Below are 21,882 nucleotides of genomic sequence, written 5' to 3' on the forward strand. Positions count from 1 at the left end.
CCTAACGGATAGTCCCTTCCCTCTAACAGATGATCCCCTCCCGTTCTCCCTATCGGACGTTTCCTCCCCTCAACAGGCTGCTCCACAGAGGGCTGTCCCTTCCCTCCTAAGGGACTCTCCCGTTTCTCCCTAACAGACAGTCCTGTCCCCCTAACGGACGATCCCCTTCTCCCTAATCGAGGTTTCCCTCCCCTCATCGGGCTGCCCCATAGCGGCTGCCCCTTCCCTCCTAACGGACTCTCCCCTTCCCCCTAACAGACGTTTCCCTCCCCTCATCGGGCTGCCCGCTCCCCACCTCCCCTCCCATAACGGTCCGTTCCCGCCCGGTAACGGTCTGTGTCTCCCCGCGCCGGTCGCTCCTCCCCGCTGAGGGACTGTCCCTCCCCGCTGCCCCCCGGCCGCCGTTTACGTCAGCCCCGCGCGGCCCGGCCCGCCCTCGGTAACCGCCCGCCCGCCCGCCCGGCGCCTCAAGGCGCCAAAGCGGCCGCCAAAGGCGCCCCATGAGCAGCGCCCGCGAGGCAGGAGCGCGACGCCGCACGGGTAGGGCGCGCGGCGGGCGCGGTGGCCGTTGGGGCGCGCGGCGGCCGTTGGGCAGCCGTTGGGGCGGCCGTTGGGGCGCGCGGCGGGCGTGGCGGCCGTTGGGGCGCGCGGCGGCTGGCGCGGCCATTGGGGCGGACGGCGGCTGGGGCGGCGGGAGCAGCTCGGAGCGCTTCAGCACCACAGACAGGGCGGCCGCGGCATGAGCGCTCCCGGCCGCCGCCGCGGTCCCCGCTCACTTCTCCTGCCCCCGCACAGGCGGCGACGGGGCCCCGGCGGGGATGGAGCCCGTGGCAGCCCTCAACGAGAGCGCGGCACCCTCACCCTGGCTGCCGGGTCGCGGCGGCAACGCGTCGCTGGCGCTGGCCTCGCGGCCGCCCTCACCCCCCGCCATCAACCCCTGGGACGTGATGCTCTGCGTGTCCGGCACGGCCATCGCCTGCGAGAATGCCATCGTGGTGGCCATCATCTGCTACTCGCCCAGTCTGCGCACCCCCATGTTTGTGCTCATCGGGAGCCTGGCCACGGCGGACCTGCTGGCTGGCCTCGGCCTCATCCTCAACTTTGTTTTCCAGTACGTTATCCACTCGGAGACTGTCAGCCTCATCACTGTGGGATTCCTCGTTGCCTCCTTCACGGCGTCCGTGAGTAGCTTGCTGGCCATCACGGTCGACCGCTACCTTTCCCTCTACAACGCCCTCACCTACTACTCGGAGAGGACCATGCTGTGCATCCACACCATGCTGGTGGGCACCTGGGGGGTCTCGCTGTGCCTTGGGCTGCTGCCCGTCCTGGGCTGGAACTGTCTCAATGACTACGCTGCCTGCAGCATAGTCAGACCCTTGACAAAGAGCAACGTGACTCTGCTCTCTGCCTCTTTCTTTCTGATTTTCATCATCATGCTCCATCTCTACATCGAAATCTGTAAAATAGTTTGCAGACATGCCCACCAGATAGCTCTCCAGCAACACTTTCTGACTGCTTCGCACTATGTTGCTACCAAGAAAGGAGTGTCCACCCTCGCTATCATCCTGGGGACTTTCGGAGCAAGCTGGCTGCCCTTCGCCATCTACTGCGTGGTCGGAGATCCCGACTACCCTTCCGTGTACACTTATGCCACGCTCCTACCAGCCACTTACAACTCCATGATCAATCCCATCATTTATGCCTACAGGAATCAAGAAATTCAGAGGTCCATGTGGGTTCTCTTTTGCGGCTGCTTTCAGTCTAAAGTGTCCTTTCGTTCCCGGTCCCCTAGCGATGTCTAAGTGACTTTTCTCTTTGTAGTATTGCACAAAGTGACAATCTACTTAGTGAGATATTACAGTGCCTGTTATAAACTTCAACCTATGATGTGAAGTCATCGAAAACATGCTTAAATATTAGCACTTTATACATGTTTGTATCTTTGAGAGTGTTTAGGGTGGGGGGGAGGCTCAGCTCCATGAAAAAATAAAGTGATTGTATATAAATTTGCACATCATATTTGTAAAGTGAAGACATTCCAATACTGCTTAATTATAGCACCTTATTTCTAGCTGCTGACCTGCCGAAACAGTGTTGCCATTTTGAAGGGCAGAGAGAAAGTAAGTTGTATTTGTGGTATATTTGTTTGTGTGGAAGGGTGGGGGTGTGGATGTATGTATGTATGTATGTGTGTGTGTAATTGTACTTTGCTGCACAATATTGATAAACTATAACATTTTCTACACAAATAAAACTATTTAAGATGTAATACAATTTTGCGTGTTTAAATGATTCTAGGCATATAACAGCTTGAAAGTTTGCCAGGTAAGCAAAGTTCTTTTTTTTACTTTTGAAAAATTACCACGTAATTCTGCCTAAGAGATCATCATTTACTATGGAGATGAAATATTCCATCAGGGAAGGGTCGCCTTGTTTGTTTGTTTGTTCGTTCTCTCCTTTACCCTGGTGTATTTATTGACCAGTAAACAAACAGAAACCCCAGTCAAATGGGCTGCTAGTCTTTCTCCTGCTTTCCAGAAACATTCATCTTTGAGCTGTAAGTTACTCCTTTATGATAATGTCACATAAAAAAGTTACTAAACTGGGGAAATGAAACAGGTGCTAAGCCATATGCTTTTTTTTTCCTCTTTTAGTCTAATACAGGTGCAGAATAAAGAAAAAAAAAGACAGAGAGAGAAGCCAAAATCTTCTTTCCTACAGGCTTGTGAAATGCTACAATAGATTGATTTTCCTTATCACCCACAGAAAACCTGAATTGTTCCTCCCCGCTTTATTGTACCACACTATAGAAAAATCATTTAAGTATCTCTCTGCTGCCTCCTGTCTCTGTGGAGCAGGATGCAGTTTTCTGGCAATCCTGAGGCTTGGTGACTTCAAAGAGGGTATCAGAGGTGAGTGTTACTCAAGCCTGGAAACTGTTGTTCGCTCAAATTCACAGGTGACTGGCTTTTTTAGAAGGTAATGTACACACAGCAGGCTTCAAAAACAACATTGGGGCTTCTCTATTTATAGCTACTTTACATTTACTTTACAGTTGTGTTGTAGGTTGTGACTTACATTTTGAGTTGCACAGCAGGGCTGAAGCAGATTATCGCTGCAGGCATAGTGGGGATAATGTGTTTCCAAACTTAGGGCTGGGCAATTTGCCTCAAGCATTTGCCTCCTGCCAGCCACAAGGACCGAACAAACCACAAGGAGGCTGCAAAATTGCATTTATGCCTGAGCAGCAGGTATTATGAAAAACTCTCTGAGTTCACTGTTAGTATGAAATCATCTCATTTTAAGTGCAATCTGATCGGAAAGCCATCTTCCAGACTCATTATTTTTATCCGTACGGGTTGGGTATCAGTTGCTGTCTTTTGACAGAAGGGCTGGAAATCCAGTGAGCAAACTGCAGTAATCACAGATGTGACACTGTAATTGATTAATAGCGTCAGGCACTTGCTTCACCAGAGTGATGTTGCACCGATGTTGTAAGCATGATATAAAACAGATCTCAAGACAGGTCAAAATACCTGTCAGATTAAGCATTCTATAGTTGCTAGTTAAAAAAGATGATTATTCCCCCTCTCTTCTAAGCCCTCCAAAACTGTATGCTCCTGGAATTTTTAATCTCTTTCTTCGTTTTTTAAGTAAGTTCTTTGTTATTCCTAGGCTTCAGTAAAACTGCAGCAACAGGATTGCAATAGGTTTTGTTGAGCTATAGGTGCTGAATTTGCATCTAGGTTTTAGCCGCTGAGCTCTTCAGGCTCCTGTGCAGTCTTCTGAGTCTGGTACTTGCTCTGAAACCCTTTGGGGAGACTTCTTGTGCTGACACTTAGACATCCAAGATAAGTAGACAGAATCTGCTGGAAACCATCGCAGATGTCCATAACGCTACTAGGAATTTATTTCACTGTGAATTCTTTGAGCAGCTACAGTTTGTGTAAAAATCAGGTACAGAAAACATAGGCAGAGAGAGTCCTCCTTCAGTAATAACGCACTTACTACAAGTTATTCAAATTCTCACTTCACCCTGCAAAGGTGCGATGTTTACATTTTTTAGATCAACATGTGTTTGCTTTTCTTACCACACGAACCCATTTTTATTTTATCACTTCTGCCTGGAATTTACTTTATCTACAAAATAGGATTCTGCTTTTAAAATTCTTCTTTTAAAATTACAACACTTTGGGAGTGTCTTCATAAGTGTTCTTCCACTCTTCTGAGAGGCTCTTTGGTGCTACAGTGATTTGAGCCATTCGCACTGTTGAGGTAATGCATATGTTTTGTTTGTATTCTGTGCCATTTTAGAGAACTCCTGCTGACTTTTCTCGTAATTTCTGGGCAACATTAATGCAAAAAGGGGAGAGGGTATTTTTTTTTTTTTTTGTTAGCCTGGAGGATGGAATCGATGTCAATGTAGCTGCAGCAAAATTCAGCTTTTCAGTTTCGAGAGAGCCCTGCTCTGCAGGGCTACCTGAGCAGAATAACTTAATGTGGGCTACACAGGCTCCATCTCCCCAAATAATATCTCACCTTGAAGAAAAAGAGGAGCTGCAGTCCCTGCTTAGATTCACCACTCCTGATGATAGAGAAAACCCAGGAATTCTGTCCTGCACAACACTTGCATTTTTCTTGCCGAGCTTTCTTACTAAACAAACCAGGCACGCATTAATCTGAGAAAATGCTGTTGCCTTTGCGAGACCTGGCCAAGCAAAAGTCTCATATGGTCTGACTGAGGAGTTTTCCCCTGATTTTGGGGTGTTGTTTGGAGGTCGAATAAGGAGCCACCTTGGAGGCTCTGGTAGCAGCAATGCCCCTTGAAGAGCTCCCTGGTCGGAGTCCGCCAGCATTTCCGCTGCTTGCTGTGTGCAGTGCGCCGAGGACAAGCACGTACCATGTCTGATCACAAAAGCCAATGGGCAATTTGGTCTGCATAAAGACTGCCGAGCTGTCAAAATGGTCACTAATCCTGGTAGGCACAGACCTTTCCTTCTAAGCGTGGGCCCACGTGATATTGCTGTTTTTAAGGTCTTCATGGCAATCGTGCCACCTTTCACAGATGAAAGCGCCCACAGAGGCAGGTGCAAGGAGGGGACCCGATGTTTGGTAGTGCTTTGGTAGCATTTGCAGCCTTCACTGGAAGCGGAAATGAGATTTCAAGCTTTGCCACCTTTAAAAGGTCTACCTGTGTTTTATTCTGAAGTAGATAGATAACTTTATGTCAACATAGGCCTGGGAGGCGGTGTGCTTTTGTGCAAGAACTAGCGTAACAAAAAAACTCACCATTTAATAACAGGCAGCCCTCGGTGTCTGCTCCAATTTTCATTAGCAACCAAGACTTTATCATTAGAAACAACGCAAAACCTTGTGAAACTCTCAGGGCCTCTTGAGGCCAGGTGCTGGTTGGTTGATTTGCCTGAAAGTGCCTCTCTCTGAGCATCTCTGTTGTTTCACTGGGGGTAGCGACAGGGCGAAGAGCACCATGTGAGCGAGTAAGAAATGGTCAGGAATCAGCCCTAAAGCTCCACGCAGACCCCAATTTCCTGCAGTATTTCTGCGGAAATCACGGGTGTAGCACCGCTATGAATGGAAGGAGATTGGCTCCGCAGGCTGCTTTGTATATTAAAAAGGCAGCTGGATTCAAAACCAAGGTCAAACCAAAAAAAGCCCTCTTTATTTAGCTAACCGAACAGAAAGACAAAACCACTTTTAAGCCCAGGAAAGTGACTATGCACATATTTTTATCAGATTAATGATCTCCAGGTACTAAGGAGCATGCAGGAAAGCAATAGGTGCTCTAGCCACAGTTCTGCCAATATAATTGTAAAAGGACAGGGTTTTTTTTTTTTGTTCCTAATGAGGTAAAAATAATTTCTGATAGTGCAAGCTCCTCAGCTGTCTTTTATGCCATTAATTTCAACATGAAAAAAAAAAGGAAAAAATAACATGCTTTCTCCTCTTGCTGCTTTACAAAGGAGTCATAGAATCACCGAATGCTTAAGGTTGGAAGGGACCTCTAGAGGTCATCTAGTCCAACCCCCTGCACACACAGGGTCACCTAGAGCACGTGGCACAGGACTGCGTCCAAGCGGGGTTTGAAGATCTCCAGAGAAGGAGACTCCACAACCTTTCTGGGCAGCCTGTTCCAGTGCTCTGTCACCCTCACTGTTAAGAAACTTTTCCTTAAGTTCCTGTGGAACTTTCGGTGTTTCAGTTTGTGGCCATTACCTCTAGTTCTGTCGGTGCCCACCAGTGAAGAGAGGCCAGCACCATCCTCCTCACTGCCTCCCTTGAGGTACTTATAGACACTGATTAGATCCCCTCTCAGCCTTCTCTTCTCCAGGCTGAACAGGCCCAGCTCCCTCAGCCTCTCCTCATAGGGCAGATGTTCCAGGCCCCTAATCATCCTTGTGGCCCTGCGCTGGACTCTCTCCAGCAGCTCCACACCCCTCCTGTACTGTGGAGCCCAGAACTGGACACAATACTCCAGATGCGGCCTCACCAGGGCTGAGTAGAGGGGCAGGATCACCTCCCTCAACCTGCTGGAGACGCTCTTCTTAATGCACCTCAGGATTCCATTGGCCTTCTTGGCCACGAGGGCACACTGCTGCCTCATGGTCAACTTGTCGTCCACCATGACACCCAGGTCCCTTTCTGCAGAGCTGTTCTCCAGAAGGTCATTCCCTAGCCTGTACTGGTGTCTGCGGTTATTCCTCCCCAAGTGCAGGACCTTGCACTTGGCCTTGTCGAATTTCATGAGGTTTTTCACCGCCCAGTTGTCCCAGAGTCCGGCAAATTATGGGGGTGCAGGGGCCCTCTCCAGCCCTACCTGCTCCCCGCCACTCTGGGGGTTTCCCCACTGCCGTGGGGAGGCACCTGGATAGGCTCCTGCCCCAGAATCCTGAGAACTGTGAGGAGCTGCAAGCCCTGAAACGGCAGGGATGTTGAGGACAGCAACTGGGTGAGAAGAGGCACCTCTGACGCGCTGGTGTCAAATGCTCTCTGCCAAAAAAGAAAAGAGAAAATGGGAGCACCAAAGCAGTGGTGTGAGCTCTGGGGCTTGTCCTTTCTTATCCAGGAAGCTGTATCGGGTTATGGATCTTTTTGCTACTGGGATGTTTCTTGAAGGTGCTTCCTCACAGCGACATAGGACACGGTAAGAGCGTGTTCTTGGTCTCACTTGCAGCTGTGTGAGCGTCCGCGACGTGGCTTGGGGCAGCACACGCAAGTGCCTGGGAAAATATTTGAATGAGTTTCTGAGTGGCGCGAATGTGCAATATCTCAACCCAGGGCTTTGGTTCACAGCTTCTGCCCTCTGCTCATGCGTGTAGGTGCTGAATGGAAACAGCCACCTGAGTGGATGCTAAGGGGAGGTAATTCTGAGTTCAGCTGCACATCCTTACACCTAAATCTCCCAATAACTGCAAATTTGAATGATAGCTATCTAAACAAGAAAATAAAATAATACTGTGTGAATTAATCTTTATTCAGAAAAGAAGGAGGACTGCTCATTTTCCCCATCTAGTGAGGAAAATCTGTAGGACTGCAGCCTGACAGGCCAGCCTTTTGAAGACCTGTCAGTGCTCAGAAGTGAGGCTTTAATGTACAGGGAGATATATGGAAAGAGTATTTAAGCCCCCATATTTCCAAGTCCTTCTTTTGGCTGAGGGGCAGCAGGGCAGGTCTGGCTGTCCCCAGCTCCAGCGCAGATCTGGGCCCAGAGCAGAACAACCTGCACTGGCTCAGGGAAGAAATCCTGATCCAGGAAGAAAATACTTTTTTTCTGTGTGTTTTGTTGTTGTTTGTTTCCCTTCCTGCTAGATATACTCTGTATCTCTTGGCTTTTAAAAGAGGGCTGTTTCAGGCTCATGATTTCTCCTGCACTGGCCTGTTTGTTGCTGGGCTGATGAAGTTTAGTTTCATTAAAGAGCTAAATTTCTCCTGGTGAGGTTTGGAAAAAAAAATTTTTCAGTGATCTTGATGTTCCCTGTCCCATCTATCATGCAAGAAGGCATAGTTTATATGGACCAGTGCTTATTTTCTCTCTGGCATGCAGATTAATAATTACATTTAAAAATGAGGCAGAAGAAAGTGGCTTGTGAAGCGTTCTCTAATATGTTGATTGTTTGAATAAAGGTTGAATCTTCTATGAAATGCAATTAGGTCTTATGACACATTTTGACTAAATTTTCATAATCTTCACCCTTGGTGACACGTTATCCTTTGCATCACAGTGCGCTAATATGATTGCAAATCTTCATGAAGCTACAACTTGTCGCTTCTGGCTGTTGTTGCTTTTTATAGAAAGAAGTGCGCTCAGGTAATGTTAGGTATTGTCAAAAGGGGTCTATCTTCTTATACAAAATTTACTGAAAATAGATTAGTCAACATGGGTACCTTGCTTTTTCCTGGTAGCAATCTGCATTTTGATACTATTCTTCATAATTTTTCTTAACTAGTAGGAAGTTTGGGGGTGGTTCTTCTAAAGTGGTTTTCATTTTTCTCAATAGTAGTGTATGCTGTTTTAAATGTAGTTGTGCAAAAGCAAATAAAGGAAATGGAGGAGGGGGTGTAAATAAGTCAAAGGCTGGGCCATCCTGTATGCCCTCTGTGCAGGAGTGTTTTATACAGAGCTCCCAGAAAAAAAAAATATAAGTTTAGCTGAATTATGTTATCAAAATTGATACCTCAGAGAGCCTTTTTGCAGGGAATTACTCTTGCATTTGAGATGACTGCATTGCTTTCGTTGCAATCATTGCAGTCGCCTTTCAGTGCAGGACACGGGAGACTCTTCCACGAAGGCTGATGCTCTCTGCAGCAGCAGCACCACTGTAGGTGCTTCCCTTTCAGCAAGGGCCCATGCCAAGCTGCCCTCCAGCTGCACGGACACCTGCAAAACCCAGAGCCCGGCACCACTGCTAGATGAGCACTATCCCTCTGGCAAGTTTTGAAAAAGTTTTGCTATGAGAAAACTGGAGTTAAAGCAAAGAGTCTTCACAAAGGTGGATCCTCCAAATCATCAACCAACTCATCTAACTTTTACTAGGGTAAATATGGAGCAAATAAGGGAATCGATATATAATAACGTGGCAGGTAACAAGCTGATGAGTGAGAAACTGCATGTGTCCATTCAGGATGGATCATACCAGGCAAAATCAATAGCTGCATTTGTCAAAGCTATAGATTGATGAAGACAGCAGACATTTATCTAAATTATAGTAACTTTCAATGTGGAACCTTGTAGAAAGCCTAGAGGGAGGCCATCTACTCATATGTTTGTGCTATTGAGTTTGAATTTACTAGTTAAAACTTTATTAGTTTGAAAGAAAATATTCTGTTTTCTGTGACCTCTGAGGAAAGCTGGCATGGGGGATTTTGGATAAATATCTGTAGAGTTGGGCAGTGTGAAGGACACACAAGAACCTCATTTCATCATGCGGCTCTCTGTTCAGCTCTAGATTTATTTTTTAACCCCAGTTTTGCACAGTTATCGATAAAGTTGTTAAATACCCTAGCATTTAATGGGGCATGGAGACTTTCAGGTGCACGTGGCACAGGGAGAGCTGACAACGCCACGCAGAAACACGCTTATCCATCACTCTGTTGAGTGAAAGCTTTTTGATGTCATTAGCTCCAAGCAACTTTGCTAAGATGAGCATCACTTGGCATTGCCCGCCCATGAGCTCCATGGATGAAACGTGCTGCGGAGTGCAAGGACCGAATGAAGGACTAGCCTGTTAGGTGGCCATGACTGGTATGTGCGTAGGCCCAGCTGCTGTGCAGCCACCTACCTCACGAAATATATTGTCCTTGTGGGCGTTTTCCCTGAGTATTTACTTTTTGGTGAACAAGAAGTTAATCAAAATGTTTAGCCTAATCATGTGCTTGGCAGTAAGAGTCAGTGTTATTTTCTGCCTACCTCTTCGTATAGGCTTTCCCTTGAAGAGAAGGGAGGGGAGATACTGGATTTTTCTTTCCATACTGTTAAAAATGCTCATGTTAGAAAGATATGTGACACTGAAACCTGTGTGGTTATTAGTGACAGTAGAGCTCTAACCAACAGCCAACTAGCCAAAAGAAAATGAGCAACTTAACCAAAATATTCAGTGTGATTTATTGCAGTCTGTGGCAGAAAAATCATCAGTTAAGCAAGCTGGTGAAATAGCGGGAGCTGCTACCTCAATATCAGTTGCTGATAAAGATGCAGCTTCTACTGTTTGCATGGAGAAGTTCACGAGAAAGGGAGCAGTTATTTAATTTAAATGTAGTCAGTGGCCTCTTTTCACATCAGTCATATTTATTTCTAAAGCATCTGGCACCTTGTCCCAGGACAAGTCTGCACACAGCTGTCCTGCTGGTTGTGCTGAGGAAGCAGAGCTGGCCCGGGGGAGCACCAGGGTGCGAAGCCTTCACGCAACGGGTTCTTCAGGACATGGGGTTGATTTGAGCATGGAGGGGTTTTCCTGCTCAGCCTTGGACCTGGTACTGGGAGATGGACTGGGTTCTTTAAATAGGACCACATAAAAAATGGAATTTAAGTCTGGCTCTTTCCACCAAGTACAAGAGATCGACCCCTGATGACCTGGTAATCACCTTGTTCTGGCCAAGCTGGCAGCTGAACCACGCCATCTGTGTGTGTGTTCACATGAGAGTAGTGGGTTTTCTTTAACTTCTAACTCTTGTGTTTTTCTGCAAACAAGGGGAAACTGCCTATGCCCAGTTTGGAGTAGCGTCTAGGCCTCAGGCATGATGGCTCTGGAGGTCTCGGGCTCCAAAGTAGTGCTGTCCCCTTCCCAAAAGTCACCTCAGATTTCATGGTTATTTGTGAGCTTTTTAAGTGCTTACAAGTGTTTGCAAGCTCCCCTGGGTTTGAATTGACCTGTGGTTTGCAGGGAGCTGGAGCACTGGGGATGGAGACCCAGCGCTCACCCCAGGAGCACCATTTTCCAGTGTGTGAAATCCTGCAGAGCAGCGCCAGGTTGGCAGCAGGAGGGAGCGGATGGGCTCCTAGGTTGGGCTGCAGAGTCCTTGCTCCAGGAAGCAGCCAGGATCCAGGTTTTTGCTCATTCTTCCCTCCAGCTCATGGCCTCGCCGGTGTGAGAAAGGAGCTGGGGAGGGTGGCTGTGACCCCGGCTGTCACCGCAGCCCATGGGCAGCGCGTGGATCCCATGGGTCTGGCTGCCCCAAGGTGTCATATTCACTCCATAAAAAGTAGCAGAATTTGCTCCTTTTCCCCCGGAAGAGCGTTTCCTGTGGGCAGCCTTGCTGGGCACCACACGGCAGGGAGGTGCTGCCACCTCCCGACACTGCTGCCAGTGGAGCCGCTTGCGCGGCTCCCGCTAGGGCACAGACAGGTTTGGGGGCAGAGATCCAGGGTGTGGGGGTCGGTACAAGGGGTGCGGAGGAGCCGCAGCGGGAGCCGGGATCCCCGCACGGTGCCCCATCGGCAGGAGTGCTTCAGCGTTAGGTGCAGAGCGAGCGCGGCTCTGCTTTCTTTAATGTAATCAGCAAATTACCTTCCGTAATTTACTCTGCAAGTGAGATGCCTGTGTGATCCCTCTGTATTTCTTTTTCTTTTTTTTTTAATCGGTGGTTTAGCAAGCAAACAGTGGGAGACCGAGGAATTAAAGCCATAAAGTGATCTGCATATAATCACTAATTACCGTGAATCAAATACTCCTTCAGTTCAGCTGGTTATTAATTCCCTGATAATGTAATTCTCTTGGCTGCCAAAAAAAAGCTAGGAAACGCTCATTTCACTGGAATGGCAAATAATATCCTGCTGCGAGTGTAATACTTGCAGCAAGTGGTTTAGTGACCGCATAAATCCAGCTAATGAAATTTACGTAGAAAATAGGGTCTATTAAAAACGTAGGGGGGGGAAAAAAGGACACAGGACCAAGGCAGGGCTTCTTCAATGACTCTCTCGAGGCCCGTTTGGGACGTCGGTCCTGGTTGCAGCGAGAAGTGCCGGTTCCTGGCTGGGCTGTGCCGGCTGCCCGCGCTGCTCATGGCTCCTACGAAACCTTTGTAGCACGTTAGGTTTCCTTAAGGGCTTTGGAATTTTAGCCTGGAATAATCATTAAAAGGGGAGAGGGAAAATGGAAACAATATGTTTGCGTATGAGGTTTGCTGGACCTCAGCAAAGCGGGGCAGGGAGCAGGCCCTCAGCACCATCTGAAGCTTGCGAAACCCTGGGGCAGGTGATGGTGCCTTGGCTCCCTGCAGGATGACCCTGCGCCTAAAAAATTCCCCCTGCTCCTTTAACCCCGATTTATTGGGATATTATTTAATCTCTTATTGGTAGCTAATATTTAAAGTTTGTTATTCACAGGGCAAAACAAGCAGCAGAACCAGCATTGTGTCTGTCATTTTTGTTCCTTTAGTAATTTTGTTTTCTGTTTACCTATTACTTTTGTTCTGTGATGGGTGCTTCACTGTTACTACTTTGTCTTTTGAATAAGAACTGCAAATAACCAATTCTGCAACTCTCTAGTCTCCCATTCTGGCTCTGCTATCCATTATCTTCTGCTGTTTCTGTGGGTTTTTTTTTGTTCTTTTCCCCATTTTGCATCAGAACAGGAAGATTGTTCTTACCAGCCGCAGATGGCAGTTGGGAACAGCGTGAAGTTGGACAAAGGCTCCTTCCTCTTTCTTTATGTTGAACCACACCACGCTGCAACAGACTTCAAGTCTTTGCTTTTAACCAACTGCTGTAAATGCAGAGAAGTAAACACTGCAATCTACGAACAAGTCAATATGGAAAACTTGATTCAGTGTCTTACAAGACGATGCAATCGATAATCTATTACACATCTAGTCACTTGCATAAACAGCCCAGCAGCCCTCCAAAGGCAGTGCCACCAGGTGAGAGGGCAGCTGCAAAGCCCAGCCACAGGGATACAAACCACTGAGATGGCAAATGCTTCTCTTTGAGTCCATCTGTAAATGCAAGTGTTCAAATTTGATGAGTACCTTTCGTCATTAGTGCATCCCGCTCCTGGTAGTGGGAGCCCAGCTGCTAAGGCAGGAAGCTGCAGCTGTGGCAGGCGTTCAGGAATCCTGCCTCTGAAATCTTGACTGAGTTTAGCTCTTGCCTTTAAGGCAGGTTCAGTGCTTTGGCTGCCCCAGCTACTGGTTTGGAAACGATACTGTTAATCACCAGGGCAGTCACCCCGATCAGTAATAGCCATTTGTCAAGAACGCCTTTTGTCAAGAGCTGGGACGGGGGCAGAGCAAGCCTAAAACGCAGGTTGGATGCGGGGGTGAGGAGATGATCCACTTTAACAGGCAGGGCCTGGACGCAGGCCAGCTGCTGAGCTGCTGATGTGCCAGCGTAGGCTGTGTCTGCAGTGTCCACCAACACAACTGGATGCCTAGAGTAAATTTACAAAGTTACTGCTATAAGCAGTAGTTGCTTTGTAGTTGTTGTAGTAGCTGTTTATAAAACACCCAAATCATTCAGGCCACAAGTTCCCCATTTTTTTTAAACACACGTACTCTGATATACAATTTATTGTTCCATATGGCTTTCTGAATCAAGTGCTAAACACTTACTGTAACTTGCAGACCACATAAATCTTTGACAACCAAGGATCCCTCAGTTACATCAGTGAAAAACAGGCTTCAGTTGAAAGAACAACAACGGTGGACATTTAAAATGAACCATTTATTAAATCAAACTGTTATTTTAACAGTTACATAAGTTACACAGCATGTTTAAGTCAGAAGATTTCACAAGGAAAAAAAAATTAAACTTTAATATGCAGGCAAAAATAGTACCACACAATATGTACCTGGGAAGGAGGAAGGGGAAAGGGAATCTCTAAACATTCAAATAAGGCCATAATTATTTAAAAACAACAATAAAACAATAATAAAACCCCCAAAGATCCATTTTCCTTTCAGTGTGTTCAGTGCTGCTAACTATATGTACTTTTAGTGTACAGATGTAATCGAGGCAGTGATATCTTGATAGCTTAATGTTTTTAAAACATTATCAAAAGTGGAATAAGGCTCATTAGTACATACAGCTGCCCTTGGAATGTCAATCTCAGTTGCCTTCATTAACTTAAAATTCACAAAGTGCACAGTTAAGATATGCCAAAAAATTGAAACTGCTACTCTACCAACAGCTGCCCATGCTTAATACTTAGTGGTCTATTGGAACAAAGTATGTTCTTTCAAAAAGATGTGTAAGAAAAGCCACTGTAAAACATTTAGTTTCAAAGATGCACTAGGAGTTTTTCTGTAAACTGAAAAGTAGAAAAACATGGATTAATTATGTAAAGAAAAGAATACAAAAAACACTAGAAATGACCATCAAACCTTCAAAGAACAAGCACCACAATGGACATTAGCATTCGATTTTGCAGTGTACAGCAATGTAATAGTTTTACTCTAACCAATCCACTTCATCAAATTCTGAGTCATCTTCTGAATCACTGTATTCCACAGCAATGCGGCGAGAAAGGATAGTAGCAACATCATTCTCAATGCGCTCATGTTTAGCTTCTTGTTCACGCTGCTCTTCGACTTTGCGTAGCTGGATACCTGAAGAACATCAAACCACAGAGGTGAAACTGTCATTCTTTACCCTTACACGAAGTATAATGAAGCACAAACAACATGCACTGATAATAGGAGAAAGTTAAATGCTAGTAGCTAAGTTAAAAACATGGCAGAGATTATGTATTTGGAGGTTTACACTCATGATACCACAGATCAACACAGTCTAAATTTGATCTAAATGCTCCCTGTTGTCAACTAAGAGCAAACACAAGCACAGGTACTTAGGTGGAATCTAAGCTCTAATACATGCTTGAGATTTAGTTTCTTGGGCAAGGCTTCGCCAAAAGCTTTTTAAAGAATCAAGTAAATTTTTCCCACAGACTACTTTATTTAATCTTTTTGCTGACATTTTCTACTAACGCTAAGAAATATTTTGCAAAGCTTCAATGATGTTATCACTTCAGGTACATAAAGATGCTTTAAAAACTATTTGGAATTAGCATTATAATGTATCTATTGATATGAAAGAATAATTTAGATTTTACACAAAGTTATAGAAAGAATAATTTAGATTTTACACAAAGTATATGTGTAAAAATATAGATTTTACACATAGTTATAATGCACCTATAGTATAGGTGCATTAAGGAATCAGAAGAATGAAGTACTCAAAACACTTGAGAAAGATTTACTCTTCAGAGTAAACTGGCAAACAGCAGCACTCACAGTGCCAAGATCAGATTAACAGCTTTAAGTCTCAAGCAATGCCTTCTGAATGTCACTTACATGTTGTCGTAACGTAACAATGATCAGAATTCAAATGGCAATTGATCTGTTTTGCTCTTATCTAACCCAGTCTGTGAAAAGTACTGTTTTTGACTTCTAGCTGATCTGTACGTTATCAGAACTAGATACATTCCCAGGTAAACAGACTGAAGAGATAATCCCAACAGATCATCTCTAAACACACATACATTGCTTTATCTACCTCCCACAGAGAACCAGGGAATCTGGTAATTCTCAGCCTGCAACCACAGGCTGAGAAGAATCTGTCTGCTTGGCAATGCAGAGAACAGAAATGAGGAAGACTTCAGATGCCATCCTCTAAACCAAACTGACACATGTGAAGCCTTCCACTCTTTGCTGTAGGTTTACCTTTCCGTATGGCTTCCAGCAGAACGCTCCTCGCATCGCTGATGACGGGGAGAGTTGAGGGGTGGCGCTTGGGTTCAGGAGCAGGGACCACTTGGGACGGTGGGGACGGAGGCATTAGTGGGGTGTGAGGGCCAGGGACAACAGCTGTGGGAGGAGGGTGCAAGACGGGTGGAGGGTGAGAAAGGGCTGCGACCGTGACAGGGGAGGAGGGCCGAATGCCAGGGGGAGGCAGGGGAGGAGGCGGTGGCGGCGGTGGCAGCCCCTGCGCTTCCCCTTGAGGGCCTGGGTGAACTGGTCCAGCTTCGCACACCGGGGCAGCCCTGGTGACGGGGGGCGAGGGCTGCGCGAGCGGAGGGGCGACGGGCGGTGGGGCCGGGTGCAGCACGCCCGGGGCGATCTGCAGCGGCGCCGGCGGAGGCGGCACGGCCGGCGCCTGCAGGGCGGCTGCGGGCGGCGGTGGCGGCGGCGGCACCGGCGGTGGCGGCGTGGCCGTCATGGCGGCGCGCAGCGAGGAGGCCGAGAGCGCCGAGGGCAGCGGCGGCGGCGGTGGCGGCGGCGTGGGGCTCACGAACACGGGCGGCCGGCCCGGCGCGGGCGACTGCGGGCGGGTCTCTACCAAGGCTGGAGCGGAGCTGAAAGAGCCAGCAACGGGACAAAGTCGTTAGAGATGGCAAGGGGGATGGAGAAGCGAACAGCAATGAAGTCACCAAGTCACAGAGTGGTTGAGGTTGGAAGGTACCTCTAGAGATCATCTAGTCCAACCCCCTGCTCCAGCAAGGACACCTAGAGCACGTGGCACAGGGTGGCATCCAAGTGGGTTTGGAAGATCTCCAGAGAAGGAGACTCCACAACCTCCATGGGCAGCCTGTTCCAGTGCCCTCTGAGCTCTGGTTGCCCTCTGAGGTAACTTCTAAAAGAATGCTGAACCTTGGTCATCAAAAATATTATGTTCCACCATGACTCTGAGGTATTTGTACCGTGCAGAGAACTCTAAATCACAGTATAGTCCGCACATCAGTCTGCTCGTGTTTGGCTTTTGGTGCTTTTATAGAAACTTGCACCTTTTTCAGAGGTTTCCCACCCTCCGGTAAATCCAGGTTATTTATCTGAAGTCAGGCAACTGGCAGTTGCTTAATTTGTTCAATTCGCAGAACTTTTTTTCTTTAAGAAACTTTAAACAGTATGGGCAAGGGGCTAAAGTTGAAATACATATTTCAGGTTCAAAGACAAAATGAGTGAAGCTAGTATTAAAGATCATCAGTTGTATCTGCAGATGTATACGTATAATATAAATTCTCGTTTTAGTGCAATGAACGTGTGAATCAAAGCGTACAAAACCACTAGTAAAATTATTTTCCTTGAAAAACACCAGAGGAATTTTTCAGCTGTTACGGAAAAGTTAATCAAAGTGAGCATTTCTATGTATCCTTCTGAGCAATGAACAGAGATTCTTTCTAAAAGACTAGCATTTAACAACTATGCCTGAATTAGCTGCCTTGTATTCCAAACTGTAGCCACCTGAGCATAAAGTAAGATTTGGGGTGTAATACAACAGGGGAAGGATAACCAGAAGCTCACTCCAACAAAACACTCTCAGCACGTTTCCAGTTGTGGCAAAGCACAGAGAAACAGAATATAAAAACACTTCAAAAAATCAGTAGTAATTCCAGATTCTCCAAAGCTAAATCCTAAAATCTCAGCGCCTTTTGGAAGAATGTGTTTTTGATGTTATCTGCCCTGTTCCTACCTGGCCTGTCCCCACACTGCAGGGATTAAACTCCAGCGCTTCTCGCCAGCTTCTGCGTGGCCCTGGAGAAAAATAAAGCTCCCTTCCTAATGAATCTGCACGTGGCTGGACCACTTCTTACCTAACACAGGGAGGTACCGGTTTCCCTTCGCCTGCCCCATGCATTGGAGGTGGTGGTGGTGGTTCGTGTGGTCTGACCAACACTCTCTCCTCAGCTCTGTTCAGGAGTTCAGACATCTGACTATAGGGCAATGCAGTAAGAGAGTACGATCCATCCAGATGATCTATGTATGCTTGAGATCTGGAAGAAAACAGGTATATTTTTCCTAAGTATAAAAAAATGCATTCTACTCCTCAGACATAAGCATTAGTAAAATTATTAATGCTCCCAACTATTGCTCTATATTTCAGTTTGACTTCTCAGATAAAATCTCTCTCTTGTACTGCACAGCCTTTTAACAGCTTTCTCCCTTTCCCTCCCACTGCTCCTACCAGCACTTCTGAATGCATCTCGGACATTTTTTACAACGTGTGTGAGATCGTAGTCTTTATTAGTCTTATTACCTTGAGTTAAATAAATGCAGCAATACAAGCAGAAGTACACATACACCTGAGTGCATTATGCAACAGATATTATAGCAGTAATGGCTTCTGCTGCTCAGTGCCTACATATATGTAACCATATTCTTTCGTAACATTCAGGAACTACCTACTAAGTGGTGGCACTTACAACTGAATAATTTAATCAAATGTTTGTCAGAAGATCTGTATTCCCAATTCTGCATTTAGACCATTTTGTATTTAGCTATACAACAAACGTCAAGAAGATAACATAAAAATGTACTACCAAGTAATAGCATTAAAATAAAGACAACCAAAATCTAAAATATCTCAAACTACTTGCTAATGGCTACTTTACATATACATACTCCTTGAGGATCTGACTAGTTAGGAAATTTTCATTAACTACTAAAGATATTCATAAGTGCTGAACTTTGTCTACTGAATTTAGAGGAAAGGTCTTCGTAGAACTCTTTTCAACATTTAAAGTTTCATTCTAGGATTTCACATACTGTATTGAAGTTTCTTCAATTCCTAGGGGGAAAAGTTTTCCCTCAGCTTTTTAACAGCACTTGGCACAGTGCTGTTCCTTTATCCAAGCAACACATTTTGCAAATTTGTTGCTTCCAAGAACTATGGCATTATTATTAATTTCAGTGCCGTTACTGAAATAATTATGGCTCAGGCCAGGGTGCTGGAGTCCTGTACAGAGCACCTCTCATGTGAAAACTGCAGTTCAACACAGCAGAAAGACGTCAGGAAAGGAGATGTCTCTGCCGACTACTTGATGCATCCGTTTATAACATACTACAAAGCTGGTTGTGTTCCCAAAGCAAAACGAGTATCACCCATAATTTCAGTTGTACCTTACTGAGTGAAAAATGCCAAGACCATTTTCACTTCCTGAATCGAGAGCTAGGCTTCCTGCAGCCAGGCTTTTCCCTTTTTCAGACACAAAACACTACTTTTGAGAGCTATGACAATTATCCACTCTTACTATTAAGTTTATCCAAAAACCTGGTAGATCTAAAATGAACCCTCTTTTGGCCAATAAAGGAAAGGGGGAAAACAAAACAACCCAAAACCCTAACTGTTCTTTAGAGGACAACAAATGTATATTACAAAAACAAAACCCCAAGGAAAATCATACCTCCTCAAAACCCCTAACATTACTTGAATGTCTATTATAAGTTTCTCAGCTGGTAAAACAGACCCTGTTTTGCACAAACACCACAAGAGGGAAGCCTGCATGATACCCCTCATGATGCACCTCACTGAAAATGTTGCTTTTAGCCACCTGCAAATGCCCGCTGTGAAATGAGAAGCCAGCAAGTTGGAGTTTGTAATAGGCTATAACCAGAAATGTCAATCAAATCTGGGATTTGCTCATGAGTGAAGAAAAGCTCAGTGATCTCATCCGAGGCCCAACTGGACGTTTGTTCACATCACACCCACCATATAGTCTTGGCAGTTTCTGCTCCAGAAAAATAAAGAGACTGGAATAACAGGGGTTTTGTAGGTCAAGGCTAGAATGTAGTAATGCACCTGGGTGCGTGCCCGCAGCAGCGACATTTAGACTTCCTTCAAGTCAGAGGCAGGTACCTTCAGAGCCTCAAAGATATAGTAATTCCAGACAGGTACACTACTCTCCAAAATAAGAAGAGAACAGTAACTCCTTTAAGACAGATTGGCTATGAATTTTAAAACTGATTTTTGATTGAGCTAAATCAATGATTCCAGTGCATTTCAAGCATGGCAGTACCACTTTATCATTTATCCCTTCTCAAACATATTTACTGTGTAGAATAAACAGCTACATTTAATGAAGAATAGAAAAAATAAAAAGAAACCTTGATTCGAAATGTGAAGCCGGGCCATTAGCGACTTCAATGTGCTTATGTAAGAGGTTAGCATCATCCTCCGCGAGCTCTGGACCTTGGGCTAACTTCTGCCACTCTCTCCGTCTGTCATGAGGTGCCCTTGGCACTTTTTCCGGTTCATGAGGGCGATCCAGATTTTTCTGCTGCAGGAGAGTTGTGCAAACAAAACTGACAACTGAGACAGTGCTTTTAAATTAGCTGCATAAAAACATCAGCAACAAACAATGAAAATAATCCCAATTAAAGTGCAAGAAACATCTGATTTTCAGTCTAAATGTAATGTGTAAGCCAAAAAACTTTGTGATGGTAGAAGCTTTACTTTAGTGGATAATTAGCTTAAGAATACAGTGAACAATAACTGTATAATTAGCCTCTTTATTTTAAAGGTGAAATGAAATTCTGAATCTCCTTCTGACGCTTATATTTACTGTTTCTATGTATGAAATGTAGAGAATAACTGTGAAACCAAAAAAAGAAAAAAGACTTTTGCCTTTACAGAATTGCTTATTTAAGAAAATATAAATACAAGGCTCTGTGTCTACCATTTATTCCTAATTTTCAGAGAGCCTATCTAAAAGTGGCTTTTTCTTCTGTAAATTTGTCAGTATTTTATACTGTAAAAATGTTCCAGTGAAATCCTGAACTCTTACTGTATTCCTGTGTAATTCTGCACTCCTTTGAGTAATTGTTAGAAGGCTTAATAAGTTTGGGCAAATCTGCTGTTAGTTACAGTAAGACAACACGAAAGCTCTAAGACCTGTTAATAGTAGCTTATTGGACGGCATTGAATGAATTCAAGTAGTTTTATTTAGAGAATATCATAATTATCTATATAAAATCCAGACTGCTTTTATTGCATAACCCAAGAAGTAACACATGTGCAAGCAAGCCTTCCCAGAAAAAAAAGAATTCTCCCCCATTCAAAAAAAAAGGCCAAAAAAACAGCAAAACAACAACAAAAATGCAGCCAGTAGCTATTTAAAGTTAACATATATACCTTCTGTTTCCTCTTCTCTTTTCTTTTATCCTCAGTGTCTTGCAACATCTTTTCCTTCCATAGATCAAAGAAGTAGGAAGGATTGGTATAAAACTTCAGACCTTCTTTTCCATCATCCCTGAAATACAACGAAATATAAGCGATGCTGTTCATTTGACAATACATGTCTCTAAACACGAAGGAAAAATAATGGCATATTAAAATCCACCTTGCACCTGAGGCCCTAAGTATTTTGCTGATCATGAACATTAAAAAGATGAACACTGACCTCCTAATGCCATGATTCTTCTGTGCCTTTCCTTGTATTCAAGGTCTTTATTTCAGAGAAGCAGTTTTAATGTAAGTTGTAGTCAAAAGCAGTACCATAAATAAAGAACTTCTTTCATTCCAACGACTCAAATCTTGCTCGTAAAATAGTAAGTGTATCTGTGCGGTTAGGGTTGAAACTACTGATTCAAACTAGCTTTGGGAAAGCCAACAACATCCATTTTCAATAAAGACTTTCTTTCTACAGACCTAATCACCCATTTTCTTCACTTGTCATCCAACAGCATGACACAGTCCAACATATGCAGATGTTGAGGATGGCTTATTCTTGCAACTGTTACACTGTAGCATTTTTTTTTCCAAAAGAAATAAACTTTTAATACTTATACTGTCTTACAATGGCTTGTAATGTCTTCTGCTACCTGTATTCCTCAAGTAGCTTCATAGTCTCAAGTGCAACCCCCGAAATTTTCAAGCACTATTCAACACAGGTAAGGTACCCAAATACAGCACTGTATTACAAAATACAGCATGTATAACTGTAATAATAAACACTTTACTAAATACACTAGACATTGCTTTTGATAATCTTATACTAACCTGTAAGGGGTGAGAATGTTAAGAGGAGGAGGTTGTTCACAAATGTCGTAGGTTTCTTGCAAAGGAATAGGCAGAGTTTTGCGGTCAAACAGCTGCTGATCTTGAATTGTGGAGCTCCGGAAAGCTTTCCTCATTGTAATGTCCTGCAGTGACAC

At 45.0% G+C, this 21,882-nt stretch overlaps 2 protein-coding genes across 2 annotated transcripts in view; one reads left to right on the forward strand and one right to left on the reverse strand.

Annotated features, from left to right (window-relative positions):
- The first annotated feature begins 818 nt into the window (after window positions 1–818).
- GPR6 (G protein-coupled receptor 6) lies at window positions 819–1,821 on the forward strand. Its single transcript, XM_010224770.2, has one exon. The coding sequence runs from the start codon at window positions 819–821 to the stop codon at window positions 1,803–1,805; it is 987 nt and encodes a 328-aa protein (XP_010223072.2). The 3' UTR covers window positions 1,806–1,821.
- An 11,838-nt stretch (window positions 1,822–13,659) lies between these two features.
- Window positions 13,660–21,882, reverse strand: part of WASF1 (WASP family member 1) — a 72,874-nt gene continuing 64,651 nt past the window's right edge. Inside the window, exons 4-9 of the mRNA XM_088522490.1 lie at window positions 21,728–21,881; window positions 20,861–20,978; window positions 19,834–20,006; window positions 17,544–17,723; window positions 15,676–16,307; window positions 13,660–14,562 (exon numbers count right to left, since the gene is read on the reverse strand). Coding sequence (XP_088378616.1) covers window positions 14,405–14,562; window positions 15,676–16,307; window positions 17,544–17,723; window positions 19,834–20,006; window positions 20,861–20,978; window positions 21,728–21,881 — 1,415 coding nt within the window. The 3' untranslated portion in view covers window positions 13,660–14,404. The remainder of the gene's footprint in view (window positions 14,563–15,675; window positions 16,308–17,543; window positions 17,724–19,833; window positions 20,007–20,860; window positions 20,979–21,727; window position 21,882) is intronic.

Source organism: Tinamus guttatus, unplaced genomic scaffold, assembly GCF_059628265.1.
Source record: "Tinamus guttatus ecotype Peru unplaced genomic scaffold, ASM5962826v1 Tinamus_guttatus_pri_ptg000010l, whole genome shotgun sequence".
NCBI lineage: Eukaryota > Metazoa > Chordata > Aves > Tinamiformes > Tinamidae > Tinamus > Tinamus guttatus.